Genomic DNA, 16034 nt, shown 5'->3' with positions numbered 1-16034 from the left:
AACAGTTGCTTTAATGCGTTTTGCATTGCGCCATTGGATCAACCTATAAACATTATTTTGGGAGTAATTTATTTTTTCTTGTTACCTTCATCATTCAGACAAAGAAGAAAACAAAATATATTTAAAGACGTCAGCCTTTAATATGCCACATGTAACAATGATTGCTTTGACAAACCACAGCTTTCACAAACAGCAAGACAAACATGTGTAAAATATGCTTTTCTCACCAGTGGCAGCTTTGATGCGTCAGCTCTTCATGCTGTCTCTCATTACCAGCTGCAGATTTTATTCTTGGACTCTACCTTTTCTATCTTTTACACGATTCGCAGTTCAAAACAAACCTGATCTTTGGCGCAGCCCTTCAGTTCATCCTCTTTTAAACAATATGTGTTAACACGAATGTGTTAGCTTTTGTCACTTTAAGCCAGGCATTTTACATCCTGGGCCACATACAGCCCACTTTGATTAGAAGTGGGCTGGACCAGTGAAACTCCCCTTTCTGTAAGTGTAAAGAAGCCACACATTTAACCCTTGAGGTGTTTTAATATGAAAGAATTGATATGTAAACAATATATGTCAGTTTTTCTACAAAGAAAAGGAAAGCTGCTGTAGTAAACGAAATACGTCTGTTCTGGCTTTAGTTTTAAGAAACAAATTAGTAAAAATAACAGAAGAAGTTCTGTTAGATCATCATTAACTCAGACTGTTCTGTGATAAATGTGTATTTTATTTAATAATTGAAAGATAATATCCTTTCTTTCTTTTATTTTCTTTGTTATTAAGTGAACCCATAGTAAAAATCATTCAAATCGGACCTCTCTGTCATTTCATTGTTTAGTTCTCATTTACTTTGGTGTATGAAGGATATGAATTCCCATGGAGGAGATCTTAATTAGTAGAAAAGTTGTAAACCTTGTGAAAATACAGGTAAATGTCCAAAATGTACATCTTCCTTCACATTTTCCAAAGCTGTTGAATCATCCAGATTCGAGTGTTTGGTGGGCCAAGTCTGGCCACCGGGCCTTTTGTTTGACATCCCTGCTTTAAGCTAACTTTCTCCTAAGTTTCTAAATTGGAAAACCTCCTGATTTTGAAGGGCAGAAGAAAGGAACAGCAGGTGAGTGGGGCTCTGAGCTCACAGGCAGAGCTCTGTGCTCGAGATTACCATATTGAGGAGATACACTCTCAGTATAACAGTATATTTAGAGCAGTAGGAACCTTCCACTTTTGGCTCACAGGAATTTATTGTAGTTGTACTGACATCTTTATTTAACATTTTGATCATGTTTAATAGCAGGGCCAACTGTTATAACAGTACATATCCATCTATCTTCTTATCCAGTTCACGGTTACAGAGAGGCTGGAGCCAAAATTTCACAAGGTTAAAGGAAGAGTACAGCATGGACAGGTTACCAATCTTGTCATGGTTCTTCTCTATCCTCAGGTTCTGAACTGCTTCTTTCTGGTTCTCCTACGCTGGATTGTAAAGCTACTCAGTGTACTAATTCAGTAATATTGGTCTCTTAGTTTAACACCGTGTTGTTCGCTAACTCGTACGTTCCTGACCTGTTTGGAGATTCTGCTTTTGGTTAAACTTTACTGACCCCCCCTCTCCCTAACAAAGAAACACGAGCCTGTTGAAGAAAAGGGAATCATTCCCAGCAAGTATCTGCAGAAAATATTTGCAGTTCTACCCATGAAAGTAACCGCAACCGTCCGGTGCCTGCAACCTGAGAGAACAATGAACACTTACCTGTCATACCACATTTAACTCGACTTGAACCTGCAAAAAGAAAGAAAACCTTTGTTTGAACAACAATTTTAGCAGCATTCAAAAGACCTACAAATTCCTACCTTTTTGCATTCAAAAGCGTTAATTAAAGACTTTGAACTTTTTCCAGCTGTTTTTGGACTGAAGGAAGCTAGAGAACCGAGCCACGTTAGGTCTACTTTAATGATCTAATGATGATAGAATAATCTAATGGCCAAGTGTAGATGTCTTAAAAATCTTAAAAGTATAAAAACAGTGTATTTTGTGTACAGAATACACTGTTTATTATGATCCCCGAACAGTAATGCAGAATGGCAGCTATAAAATTAATGTCCAGTTCTCTGAGGAACTGACACCAAATCCTGATATTTACTGCCTTAAACCTGTCAAATATTTTTACTCATATGTTAAGCTGAAAACATGGACGTATCATCTACACTTGGCCAATTATCTGTGGGAATTCAGAATAGAGTACAAGCCTAATGTTTTCCTTTAAATATTCCATGTAATGGTCCAGAGTCAAGTCATAAAACTGGGGGAAATGGAACAGTGGACGCTTGTTGGTGTTGTAATGTAGGAAGACATGGACATGACTTCCACACTGCCAAGAATCCATGATTTATGTAAGCCTTCCATCTGTTGCCACAGAATACGTTGCACAACTACAAATGAGTCAGGCTGGCTATAGGGACATCTACAGTATCACACACACACACACACACACACACACACACACACACACACACACACACACAGATAGTAAGATGGATCATTGTGACGAGCTCTCTGTGGCTCAGATGAACGATGGATGAGGTGATGCAGAGAAGCCGCTGATCTCCTTACTCCCACACTGAGTGACCTGAATATACACAAGCTCGCACACGCATATAAAACTTCACGCACACATACACGTACCAACTATCTGCACACACATGCAGCATCCCGCTGCAGCTGACAGCCATTCATTCACTCCGGTGACAGACTCGGGCTATATCTAAATGGAGGGCTTTCTCTGGATTGGACCCACCCATCCCCCACCTACTGGCATCACACACACATGCATACACACGTATGCATCTTAGGTACACACTTTTTCCTGTATCAGTCTGCCAAATTTTGCTGTTTCTCACCTCAGTGGTTGCTGAGGTGAGCATGCTTCAGATGTTGTGCCTTTGCACAAACCCACACCTGAAAACAGAGATATGCAACGAAAACTGCCACACCTTTCTATGACACCTTGACCCATTGCACACACGCTCGCGCACACACACACACACACACACACACACACACACACACACACACACACACACACACACACACACACACACACACACACACAAATCAGCTTTCAGCATGTTTGCTCTAACAACGTGAAAGCCCTCTCTCATTAACCCAAAGGGCACCCGAGCCTCCCATTGTGGCCCTATCTCCTGCAGCATTCTGGGTAAAGTAGTTTAACAATGTCAACCAGATAAGCCCAGTGCAAACCTGCTGATAAGGAGTCAAAGACTGCACTTAACGTGTGTGTGTTTTGAAGGCGTCGGTTGATTGAGTGGCCGATGAGGAGGACGTAAAAGACCAACAGTAAGCAGAAAGGGAGCATGTGTGTGTGTGCGGTGGGAGTACTGTTTCATATCTTTGTAATAACAAGTCAAACTGCCGAAACAGCTAAATGCAAAAGACAAAAGAAACGCAAATTTGCACACATACCACTGGCCCCTATTTGAATGTGTGTATGTATGGCCAAGGACCATGAGTAAAGTTGTTATGTATTGACAAGCAAAACAGATGCTGGCCCGAGTTTTAAAATGGAAAAAACGGTGAAGGAGGGGCTGCCATTTAAAAAAAAACAAAAAAACAAACCACAGCTCAGAGTAGAAAAAGTTTATGACCGATGTTCAAGGCAATGCAAGGGGCCACAAGGCAACCGGATTGTAATTTGAGGTCAAAGGTAAAGTAGAAGTTTGCCGTGAGCGGCATAACAAAAGGCTCAATGCGATACAAAAGGTGTGAATATGTGGCAGGAAGTCTCGAATATAGCACCAGCAAATTTGCAAACTTTGGCCCAGGCAGTCCACAGCCTGCAGGGGGGATATAATCTCAACTGTTCTTGGGTAATACACACACACACACTAGCAGAAAACCCATGCAGTGCAGGAATGCACTGACATAATTTATTTATAGTGGTTTATAGACTCTCACATGAGCTGTGTGCTAGCACAAAAATGCACAGAGTGCAGATTTGAAATCTTTGCCAGCTGAAATCTGATATCCTCCCTTTGTTCTCTTAATGATCCTGTTCTGTTTTTTTATTATTCTGAATACCTGACCCACCTGTAGAGCCTGCAGAGACTTTATCCCGTCGTCTCTCATGAAACACCCTAAGATACAGTTGCCCTTTCTCTCCCCATTCTTCCTCCTCTATTGGCTACAGCTATAGTTTCAAATTGCTTCCTCCTCTCATGTTCCCCCACCTACTCGCCTCCTCATTCTTGCTTTCTTCTGCGGTCCATTTTCTTACAGCAGACAAATGATCGGCATTGATGATCACTGGGAGGTATTCAACGAGCTCACAGCCAACAGTAAGGTGGAGGGAGGGCATGGAGTGGGGAAAGAAACAACTGACATGCTTTTATTTTGTAAGAATTCTTCTTTTTTTTAATGAAACACAAAAAAGGCAATAAAATTAAGATAAATATTTTTTTTCTTTTTGTACACGAGGAAATATTTAAGTTATATTTCCATAGCATGACTGAAATCACATAATATATTTTAGTAGGCAATCTCAACCATACAAAACAGGTTCCAGTGGGTCTATAAAAAGAAAGAACAAAAACAAAAGTTGCTTCTGTCAAAATGTGATGTTTAGAACTGAATCCAGTGTTTCTTAAAGAAAAGCTTTAAATCTCTCTTTTTTCATTTTTTTTTTTAAATTAAAGACCCATAAAAGTAATATTTCCAAACTGAGTTTCACATTAGTTTCCATTTAAAGCTTTTGCTTTGCAGTGTAACAGGAACAATGTTGTTAAAAGTCAGTTAAAAAAAGGGGGGGCGGGGGGTTGCATTCATGTTCTTCCCCCTTTACATCCGACACACAGACAGCCAGCACAGGCTTGCATAAACAAGAACAGAATGGTAAATGACGAAAACAAACAAACATAAAAAAAACAAAAAACAAAAGACAACACACACCCACCCACACACGCACACACACATAGACATTTTTTGGCAAAGCAGGAATAAAAGTGACAAGAAGCATAAGTCATGATTTGATCCTTGTTTTTTTTGTTTTTTTTGTCCCTCGGCATTGTCCGATTGATTGGCTCTGATTGTCCTTCACAGTCACGTGACGCCATTTCTGGTTGCCATTGAGACCTCAAGTGCATCAGCCGGGCGGTGTGCAGACAATGTTGCTGCAACAGGGGCCGTCATAGCAACGCCGGATGTACGCGAGCGGACAACAAGAGGGAACTCTGTCGAATACCTCGGTGATTGCAGAGGTCCCAGATTCAGATTTGATTGAGCGTCTTTCATAAAATTGTTTCTTTCTTCCTTTTTTCCTCCTTCTTCTAATGTGGTGAAGCGTAAACTCACAGGTGCTTTGGTATGTTTCTTTTTGCTGCCGGATAAATATCTACATTTTATAATACAGGCTAGAATAGATACAGAAGATTCTTTCAGGATCGCAGAACAGCAGAAAGTCAGCTTGCTTTTTCCAGTATTTGTAAAAAAAAAAATTTAAATAAAAATGAAAAAACAAAACAAGGACATTCTTAACCTAACGGAGTAAAATATAAAGAGAAAAAAGAAAGAACTGGACACAAGTAAAAAGAGCTTTTTTGTCTGATTACATTATAAAAAACATTTCCCAAATACCCTTTCTACATATTTACCCTTTGCCTAAAGCAGAGGCTACAACCACAAAGTCATCACATCAGTCATACAGTCTGATGTCCAATCCAAACATCTGATACTGTTCAGTGCATTGAGAGCGAAGAAACCTCTGCTAGAGGCTGACATCCCTCCCCACCCCCCGCCCACCCCAGACTCACCCACACACCCTAAAAAAATCTAAATAAAATAATCTTCTCTGCAAAAAGAAAAACAAGAAATAAGAACAAATATATACTATTTACATCACATAATCCTTCCCATAATGCTGTACAAAGCGCAGGCGCGCTCCCACGCACACATATGAACGCACACCCAACATGCACGCACAGTTCAAATAAACAATCCAACTACCTGTACATGTGTCTCCGCACCCGAGCAGGGGCATGCGAGAGAGAGAGGTATTGATGTGTATGGCTTGAAAAGAGCAAAAAATTTAATGTTGTGTTTCAGTTGCAAAGACTGAAAACTGCACGTTTAATAGTACTGGGCTGATTAATATTCAGAGGCATGCCCACCGGTGTGCCATGACGTCGACATCTTTGCTGTATGAGCACACCCGTCCATGACCACACACACACACATACGCACACGCACGCGCACACACGTACAGTATAAACACACGCTAAAGCACTATTTACTTAGAGCTAATTATATGTCAAACAGGGTCATCGCAGCCACTCTGCAAACACAAATACGCACATTTAAACACACAGTCCAAACTACAGTGTTTATTGGTCCTGTTGGATATCTTTCAATCTCCGCGTTGTAGTTACACTACCAGTATAAGACCATTAAAACCATCCAAACCAGTGTGGTTTACAGCATGTCTCTCCTTAGCAGACGCTCTCTGCTGCTCTCTTTGTTTCAGGAAGCCAAGTCTCCGTTATACCTCCAGAAATACTACACTCCAAAGTGCTCATGTCCTTGGTTTCTCTACTTGTTTTGCAGCGATCTCGCCACAATTACAAGATGCTCTGATAAAGTGGTTAAATTTGACGTCGATCAGATTTTTCCTCGGAACAAACCAGTCTCCTCTTAAGTGCCAGTGTTGCCAGGCTTTATCTGGCGGGCTAGCGCCTTTTCTCGTGTAAATCAGTAACCAAAGCCCTCCTTTCTTTGTCCTGATTTGCCTTTGTCCCCCTGTTGTCTTCTGAAGAACAATCCTAGAAACTCCGGAGACAAGGTCAGTTTTCTGATTTCTTCCTGGCTGGTGGTGCTAGGACACAATAGCCATGCCATCTGCACTGACCAGCTGGCCTGTAGTTGGTTCATAAGTTCCGGCCAGATAGAAGAGGTCATTAGCCGTGGTACCCGGCTTGTGTTCGCGCATCAGGTGATCATACTCGGCCTTACTGACCACCTGACACCGATGGGAAATTGTCTGCACATCGTTCTCATCCTCGTGGCTCGACTGATACAAGGCATTCTGGAAGAGAGACAATTGGAAGAATAGAATAAATGTCATATTTAAACAGATTTTCATGCTTTTTGTATACTCCGTAGTGTTTTCACTCCTACAAATACCTTTTTGATTGTGGGGTTTTCAATGAGAAAATTTGAGGTTTTGAAAGTGTTCATGGTAGTTTTGTCTTTGCTCATACAATATATGCTCCTGCTCAGTCTAAACATCTTGCTTTTTCTTCTTTATTCCAAATAAACCATTTCATTTCCAGAAATATAAAATGCACGACTATGTAAAGCTGAGATTAATCTTGAGTCACCGTACGCTTAGTTTTTAGAGGTCTGCAAATATTAATAGCTTTATGATCTAAGTGGAAGTTCAATCATCTGGGGGTACGGAATAAAAAGAAGTAGTATATGCTCATGAAAACTTCACAGTCTTGTTAATTTGGCCATTTCCCTTCCAGAAATTCTGCATGCACTTCCCAGTTTTTACCTTGCCGTCGCGGTGACGCTTCCCCAGGCGAGTCTCCTCTGGGTGGTAGAACCACTTGACCCTGACCACCATACTGGAGCTCCATGACTCCCAGAGGCTCTCCACTCTGCCCACATAGGGCAGCTGGGGCCGGCCGGGTGACAAGAACACAGCGCAGTCCCCGACACGCACTGTTTCTTTGCCCCGCACAATGGCCTTGTAGAAAAGCTTGCGGGCTTTACCCTTCAGACCTCTCCTCTGTGAAGGAAAGAGAAAACAACACTCAGTTGATTTAGACAGTTTCTATAGTTTGTTTCATCACCAGAGCAGACTAGGGCAAGGTTCAGTATGATTTACCAATCCAACAAAATCTGTCCAACACAAAAGAAAAAAAGAAAAAAAAAGAAAAGAGAAAAAAAAAACCCAGCCCAGTCAGCTTTCTTTTTTTAGTATAATCTTAAGGTATGGATATTTCTATCTTCAATAATCTATATTTGGCAACGTGGCTTTGTTTTGGGACCATCCGAAGCTGGATGTGGGAAAAGTGGCAGTAAGAAAAAGAAGAATGAATGACATCAGTGACAACAATGATAAAGTCAAATACAACACGAAAGGAAAAGCTAGGATACAGATGGGTTGCAAGGTGGCTTGCAGATGCACACCAGCTGCAAACAGACAAAAGCAAATGAAATGCACCATTCAAACCATTGAGCTCAACTTGAATTAATTCTATGCTCGGTCAACTCCACATTTTTAAGGTTTTTGTAAGCTTTTGTGGTTTTTTTTGTTTTTTTTTTCATTTTCTATTTACTAGTGTGTGTGTTTCTCAGGGCCACCATAATGTATTCATCTAACATACTTTTAGTGGATGATTTCCAGCAGCTAACATTTACAATAACACCAGTAATCCTCTCAGATAAAGCAATAATACTGAATCTTATGCACAAGTTGAGTAATGTACCTATATTTGTGCTGCACCTTTTGATTTACTGACCGAAGGGTCAGTTTCTTTTCGAGCTGCACGTCTCAGACGACAGATGTAGTGGTGTTTACTAAGCAAACAGCATGATAGGATGAAAGAAGAGAATGGCAGCGGTTGTTCAAAAGGTTTTGTTCTGTTATCTCGGGACTGCAACTTAATAAACTGGATAACAATTTCACAGATTAAGCACACCAACTAAGCTAGATTGCTAATGTGTACAAAGTCTGAAGCAGAATACGCAATCTGAGATAGACCATATTTGATCATTGCATTTACCGTGTGTAATCAAGGTATGACACGGCAGAAACTGGAGCAACAATCAGTAACCTACTTAGATCGGAGGACTTAAGTAGGATACTGATACTCGACAAGTCTGGCAAGACCCCTTTAGTCAATATATGGTTGACTGATGAGGTTTATTTTGGTGGTGTGACTCTGGCCTTTCATTTGCTTATATGGAAGGTCAAAATGCTGGAAAAGCAGCAGAACTGAGCAAGCATCAGTGACAACAGACAAAGCTGAAGTCAGAAACACCAAGAACATCGTGAAATAGAGGAGCTCGGGTAGAGGTGGGTTGCCAAGCTACTTGCAGAACAAATGCATGAGCCTTATGCAGGTTAAATAGCACTGTATACGATTTGCCAGCAGGACTCACAGACACATATGGACTGAGCCAGCAGGTTTAGATCAGCTAATTTTGTAAAAACAATAAAAGCAAAATAATATATTTGCATTATGAAACAAATGACTTAGTTATGAGAACGTAATTAGAAATCAAAGCTGCTCGGAAATTCTCACAATGACAAAAAAGCTGAAACAGTGCCAAAAAACAGTCTGGGAACACAATAGACTAATCAATAAACACTGATTACTCACAAATAGCCATCTCTTAAGCCTTGTTAAACACTGATAAAAAGTAGTCAAATACTACACAAATCTTCTTACCTGTGTGGGGTTGCCGGACCATTTCCAGAGCCGGCGTCCAGGCAGTAGAGGAGCCATATTGGGCAGGGGCTCGGGTGAAGACATCCTCTGCTTCTTAGCTGTTGCCGGGTCCTTAGAGGCAGGTTTCAGCTGCTGGCGGCCAGCACTGCTTTGACTGTGATGGTGGGTATTGGGACCATCCTTCCTCTTTAACTGGTTCTTAGCTGTGCTGCTGCTGTTACCCATCATACTTCCTTTTGATACGTAGTCCTTTCTGTCTTCTACTCTGTCGGCTCTCATCTTTGAGCTCATGGCCATGTTGGCTTTTGTCACATAGCCATGAGCTGGAGATGAAGAAGATGGAGAGGAGTTGGAGGTGGCAAGATCAGGGCTCAGGAGATCAGAGTTCATGCTCTGTCTGTGCTTTTGTTTGTCCTGTTGGAGCAGTGCACGGCGCAGCAGCACGGAGGAGGACTCTTCATCAGAGGAGTAGGAGGAGTCATTGTCGGAGGAACAGAGGGATGAAGAGGAGATGGAGCCGGAAGAGGAAGAGGAGGAGGAAGATGATGAGAAACAGATGGCGTGACGAGACAGAAAACGACCACCCCGATGGGACGAGACAGTTCTTCTTCGTGTGTCAGGGTCTTGACCGTCATCCTCATCATCCTCATCCAGCTCCGAGTAAGAGCTTGGACAGTCACTCGGGTAGTCCAAACTGTAATCTCCGCCTTGAACTCCGAGACCAGCCGAGAGAAGATCCTTTCTCAGATGTGGAACGCCTTTTACAGGAGCCTTAGAGCGGGCCCCGCCACTGTTTCTTTCCCCTCCTCCCTTCTTGCCATCTTTCACCAGCAGGGAGGGTTGGATGTATCGCAGCGGTGCCCCTGTGGAGGCGTGGCTCTTCCCTATTCTCACTGCAGCCCCCCCTAGTCGAAGCAAGGCTTTGCCATTCTTTGTTTTAGGAGAGGTCACTCCTTCGTGGTCTAACTTCACAAGAAAGTGTTTCCTGTCACGTTCACTCGCTGGCTTCCGGCTCCCAGCTGTCATACCCATGGTGACAGACGAAGAGCAAGAAGAAGACGAGGAGTCCCGGAGCCCCATGGAGGCTACTGCGTTAACTGGTCTCCCAGATCCAGAGTTTCCACCACTTCCAAAGGTAGAGTACCCATTAGCAATGCTACTGAATGAGTCAACTTCAAAAGGAGAGCCAAAGATGCCTTTGATAGGGGTTGGTGGAGCCAAAGAGTGGGAGGAAGGCCGATGAAATAACCCCAAGTCTCGCTCTCTGATCTTTTTCTGGGTCTTACGGGACGTCCCATTGAAAAGGAAGAAATCTACTGGCGGTCTCTTCCTGGGAACGCACCAGTTCAGCATGGAAGAGCTACCTTTTGTTATGGTGTCAGTCACTGATGTCGGTGTGCTGGTAGTCTTAGGCACCGAATGTATTTTCTTCGGTCTACCAACTGTAAAAGGAGCCAGCACCAGAGGGAAGTTAATATCAGTAGAAAATGTCAGGTCTAACGAACAAACTATGATTAATTGTGGAAGTAAGGGCTTTAGTGAAACTTAATATCTTTATCTCCTTCATCTTCACCTGCCTAAGTTTCAACATATCCATTACTCAAACTACAACAAACCTGGTAAACCTGTCTCTCCTCCCAGTTTTATTGTCACTATTACTTTGAGATCAGTTACTTGTTTGTTGCTTAACTTCACAAAGGACACCGACGACATTTGATGAAATCATGATTTATGTAGATAGTCTACTCTTAGGCAAAATGACAGGTGGCTAACTAGGAATGTAAATTTATGAGTCTTTGGGTATTGAACCTGCACTCTGAGCTCCTGATTATTAGCTGATAGCTGGAACAGTAAGAAGCTTTGCTTCGCATGTATGCATGTGGACCTGCACTTCTCAGGCAGTATATATGTTAAAGCCTAAGAGATATTCAGTCCCTACAGATTAATCTAAGCTGTCGTTCCTTCTCTCCTACCTGGTCTTTTTTCCTGAGGCCTTCCTTCTGACTCATTGGGTGGTTTTCCTGTGTCTTTCTTCTCCTGGGTGGAGCTTCGTCGACCTCGTCGTCCAGGAGAGATCAGAAGCGCTGGAGAGGGTTCAGCACCTGACAGAAAAGGGTTGATAAGTGATTTATATATATATGTAATATACTTCTGCACTGCTTCTATTTTCAATAACTCCTACAGTCAAAGCCATACTCACAGCGAATTTGGTATCCGGGCGGCAGAAGCCTGATGTTCACAAGGGAGATCCTTCCTCTGTCACCATCATCAAACTCCACCATCACACTGCCGTCCTTCTCCTCCTCACCTGGACCTCCTAATTGCCCAACACAGTAGGGAGAACATGGGTTGCTGGGAAGATTTGTTATTGCGTGCAGAGTGAGGCGATTGGCATGTGTAACTCACCTCGGTGGACGTAGCCAGGGTAGAGGCAACGGGAGCGCTCACTCCAGTAGGCACACACTCGCGTCCCTGCAGTCAGGATGGCCTCGGTCTGTGGCCTCACATCCAGCACCTGGAAAAGAGAGAAAAAATTGCAAAACTTTTCAGATGAAGGTCATCACAAACCTGCAAACGTTATACAGGCTAAGGGGTCTCACTTACTGCTTCCTGTAGCAGTTGCTCCAGCGAGTATATCCTGGGGCGATTTCCTCGTTCCCCTTCAATTACAACACTAAATCTAAAAAAAAAATGAAAACATTGAAAAAAAAAACTGTAATTTTAATTTATGAGTTCCAATTTTTAGCAGTTTTTATTGTTACATTTCAAAGCAGTCTTCTGGGAACCAAGAAAAGTGGTTTTGTCCTAAGGCTTTGTAATTATCTCAGCAACTTGTTTGTCAGGATTCTCACAGCTGCCAGGCATTTAAATATGCTCGGTTTTCGAGTGTTTTGAAAATCACACAACAGTCTTGCTGCTAAATGCCTTCTTGGTGATAAATTACGCAGTTTTCGCCTCTCGAAAAACACTCCAGATCTCATGATTAATAAACAATTTATCAATCCCTCAAATAAAGATACCTGTATTTGAGGGATTGATATGTCACATTGTTGCATTGACAAGCACATTTGTGATAATAAAAAAAACAAAAAGTGGAAATGCCTTATGCACTACTAACAGGAAAATGGGGTCTTACATGTCAGGCAGGTCCAAAGTTTGGACACAGGCGGCATACAGCAGCTCGTCCTCCTTGGAGATGAGGATCTTCAGTCCATCTACCAACATCTCTTTACTTAACACACAGTTTGGCAGAGCTACGGAGGGAGTAGAAAGAGTAGAAAGATGGATTGATGCAGAAGAAAAAAGCTGAGATATACAAAATTTGAGCATGCACTGAGCGAGCTCGTCAGTTTCGGTGTAACGTGAGGAGATGGACGCAGGAGCAGACACGGAGCATTTCTGTGTGGTAAAGCAAGCCTGTGATTCTGTGTAATACTAAGTTATATGTCAGCGTTTATACTTACCAGGTATTCTGGAAGGCATGTTGGGAGGAAGATGGACCAGCAGCTTTTTGGCCTCCTCCTCTTCATCCTCCTCTCCCTCAGAGAAGCTGCTCTCTTCATCCAAGCGAAAGCCGTCATCAGCTGCGAAGCTTTGCAGAAGTCTGCTCACGGCATAACCCTTTTCCTAAAAGAGAAACCGGACATTACATCAGTGGTCAGAAAGCAGGATGTGGTAGTACACAAACTAATTATCAGTACACAGGACCTGCAGACAACTAAAAGAGTCGTTTCAGTCTGATGTAACTGATGTGGTTAATGCATCATTGGAAAGTAACCCCAGGCGTCAATGTCTTTTGTAATGTGATACTTCATTAAAGCCTCAAGGATGTTGTTTGTTTTGTTTTGTTTTTCTTGGTTTATTTTTATTTAAATTTTTAGTTTTTACACTTGCCATTGTTTGTTGCCTGAAGGTGCACAGGCACATCCACCTTATTGCTGGAGGACTCTTGACCTGAGGTGGACGTTCTCACCATCGCGTACGAACATAAACGCACACCAGATACTACCCATCTCCAGACCGGTTTCAGCTAGTTCATCCAAAGATGACAGATGACTGACGAAGTAAGTAAGCTCGCCCAACAGGTTTCTGCTTGTATTTAGGCTTTCCGAAGAAGAAGCGTTCATAATATTTGACGTGTGTGTTAGGTTTTCCACATCAAGAGATCATATATTTTATTAATAGAAGTTTTGTCACCAGAGGGCATGGGTGACTATTTCCTTTTAACGCCGCTGATATGTGTGTGTTTGTGTGCCAGCACGCATAGGTGTGTGAAGCATTAAGGCCAATGATTATCTTTATATTCCTCTGTTTGGTTTGGAGTTATGTGTTTTTGGACATTCCCTTGCAATGACTCAAAGACTAAAGCAACCTGAGGGCATCTCACATTAAAGCGAAATGCGAGTGTCTCGCCAACCGCTGCTCGCACAGATAAAATGAGGCCAGCGGTCTGTTAGCACAGCCGGCGCGCCTGCAAACATGCACCTATAACGACAGCAAACGATGCATTTGCCACAGTGACTGATTTATAGCTGATGTTAAGCATCTGCCCGTATGGGAGCAGGAGTTATTGGTAGGTGCTGTCAGTGTTAATCTACGGGATTTTCAAGACTTCCTGGCAGGGTGTGGCTCACACCTAAACAAGCAATGAGTGAACTTGCGGCGAGGGCTTTTCCTAATTCTTCTTCTCTCTTTCTCAGCTTTACTTTGCTTGCAGTAGCCAAAGGGAGTAACCCTCTGAGTCACCTGCCCTCTTTTACTCACGGTAACCAGTTCCCCTTCTGCTTTGTTACTCAAAAATCACATTTTATTTCTGCCTTGTTTAGCACTCTGTAACAGCTCAATGCTCACTATAAAACCTTTCCACCAAGCTTCTAAATGTGGCTATTGTATCTCACCTTTCCGTTCTCGAATCCTACTACTTTGTGTAGTGATCAGGGGAAACAAATAGCTGTAGAGCACATAAACTCTCTCTCCCTTAAATAAATAAACTTTGGGAGAGCATTTATTTGCACTGTCCTCAGAGCATCATATTAATTACAAATATTGCATGATTTCTTTCAAAGTACAGTTCCTATTCCGTGCAAGGGAGCAAATAACAAACGTTATCAGCAGCGGTCATGCAAAGTAAGTTGTAAAAAAAATTTCAGAAGTGCTGCTTTTTATCAGTGCCCTCTCTTTCCTCTGATCATTGCCACAGAGATGCACAGGTGTGGCAGTTGAGTGGGGGGATCCGAGGTTTGAATGTCAGTTTACACGTCGCTATCCAATGTCCCACCTTTCCACGAAAGCTCTGTCCTGCAGAGGTCTTCCTCTCATCGTCCTTGCTGATCCTCTTCGCCTCAGTCAGAGCTCTGTGGTTTTCATGGCTGTCGCCAAAACTGCAGCCCACTGGCAACACGCCCCAGCTGAGGGGAGATGCTCTGTTGGTCGACAGGTGATCTGAACGACTCCTCTCTGTGTTGGCGAGGCCTGGCCTGAGAGGTGCTCTCCTTTGGTCTGTGGTGGGTAAGATCCCCATGCCTGAGGCATCATGTAAATTAAAGATAGCGTGTTAAAACTGATATCAAGTTGATATGATCGGGTTGTGGTTCTTTGTGAAAAAAGATACATTTTAGAAACATGCAAAATAGATTGTAACTCTTCAGCTTCGCCAGACATCTGAAGAGAAAATAATGTTTTCCTCTGAATTTTGGAGCAACATCACAATTTGCATGACCGTTAATAGCCAAAAACTACTCAAGTGAACGTTGCCATTCAAACCTGTTGACTTATGAGAGGAAAGTTTCTGTCAGTTATTCCTGTTACTGACACAACATGTTATAATCCTTGTGCATGCCTTTTCATTAACGCAACAGTGTGCAGTTCAAACAGATAACATGATATGTAAATGCCTGGTGTACCCAGTCTCTATTCATGGAATTTTTCTTATGGAAAAGTGTCCATTCAGAAAATAAACACAACCAGTCCAGACAAACGGAAGAAAGGAAATCTGTCTCCTGGAAATCTAAAGATATGTATAAACATCTCACCCAGAGGTCCTGGTCTCCTACTCCTGGCTTTCTGGTTTGTTTGCAGCTTGGAGGACTGTGATGAAAAAGATATGCCCCCAGCAGGGTTTGCAGGAGCTTCTTTAGAGGATGAGCTAATCTTGATGTCACCGGCTCCGTCTTCGCTGTCATAGCTGGCATCTTCCTCTGTGAAATTGTGAAATCACGACATCAGTATGAGAGTCAGAGCGCTTCAAGTCATTTATATGTAAACTCTGTTAACAGCCAAGGACTCACTCGATGAGATGCATCGACAGCGAGCTTTCGAGATTCCTTAACATTTTGGGACGATCTGCAAGGCCTGCTGCTAAATGTGCGCATGTTCAAATGCCAAGCAAGTCAAATTTCTATGAGGGTCTATAAAAGTCGAGCATTTTGTCACAAATTAACTCTCAATGAGCAAACCTTCTTTAATGGCTAAACAATAATGCCCTGCTTGTTACTTAACTGCAGTGACAGGGAGCAAATGTTGACATGCACACACACACGCGCGCACACACACATACACAGATT

At 42.5% G+C, this 16034-nt stretch overlaps 1 protein-coding gene across 3 annotated transcripts in view; it reads right to left on the bottom strand.

Moving 5' to 3' along the window:
• Positions 1–4404: 4404 nt before the first annotated feature.
• Positions 4405–16034, bottom strand: part of bahcc1b (BAH domain and coiled-coil containing 1b) — a 68103-nt gene continuing 56473 nt past the window's right edge. For all 3 annotated transcript variants that reach the window (XM_084938067.1, XM_084938065.1, XM_084938066.1), the window contains 11 exons: positions 15504–15668; positions 14750–14994; positions 12936–13098; positions 12608–12725; positions 12076–12151; positions 11878–11986; positions 11672–11788; positions 11445–11573; positions 9472–10913; positions 7566–7802; positions 4405–7094 (listed from right to left, as the gene is read on the bottom strand). In XM_084938067.1, coding sequence (XP_084794193.1) covers positions 6885–7094; positions 7566–7802; positions 9472–10913; positions 11445–11573; positions 11672–11788; positions 11878–11986; positions 12076–12151; positions 12608–12725; positions 12936–13098; positions 14750–14994; positions 15504–15668 — 3011 coding nt within the window. In that variant the 3' untranslated portion in view covers positions 4405–6884. The remainder of the gene's footprint in view (positions 7095–7565; positions 7803–9471; positions 10914–11444; positions 11574–11671; positions 11789–11877; positions 11987–12075; positions 12152–12607; positions 12726–12935; positions 13099–14749; positions 14995–15503; positions 15669–16034) is intronic.

The sequence above is a fragment of the Perissodus microlepis genome, chromosome 8 (assembly GCF_051167445.1).
Source record: "Perissodus microlepis isolate ML-2025 ecotype Zambia chromosome 8, ASM5116744v1, whole genome shotgun sequence".
NCBI classification, from domain to species: domain Eukaryota; kingdom Metazoa; phylum Chordata; class Actinopteri; order Cichliformes; family Cichlidae; genus Perissodus; species Perissodus microlepis.
The sequence above is the reverse complement of the archived record's forward strand: the minus strand, read 5'-3'. Positions and strand labels throughout refer to the sequence as shown.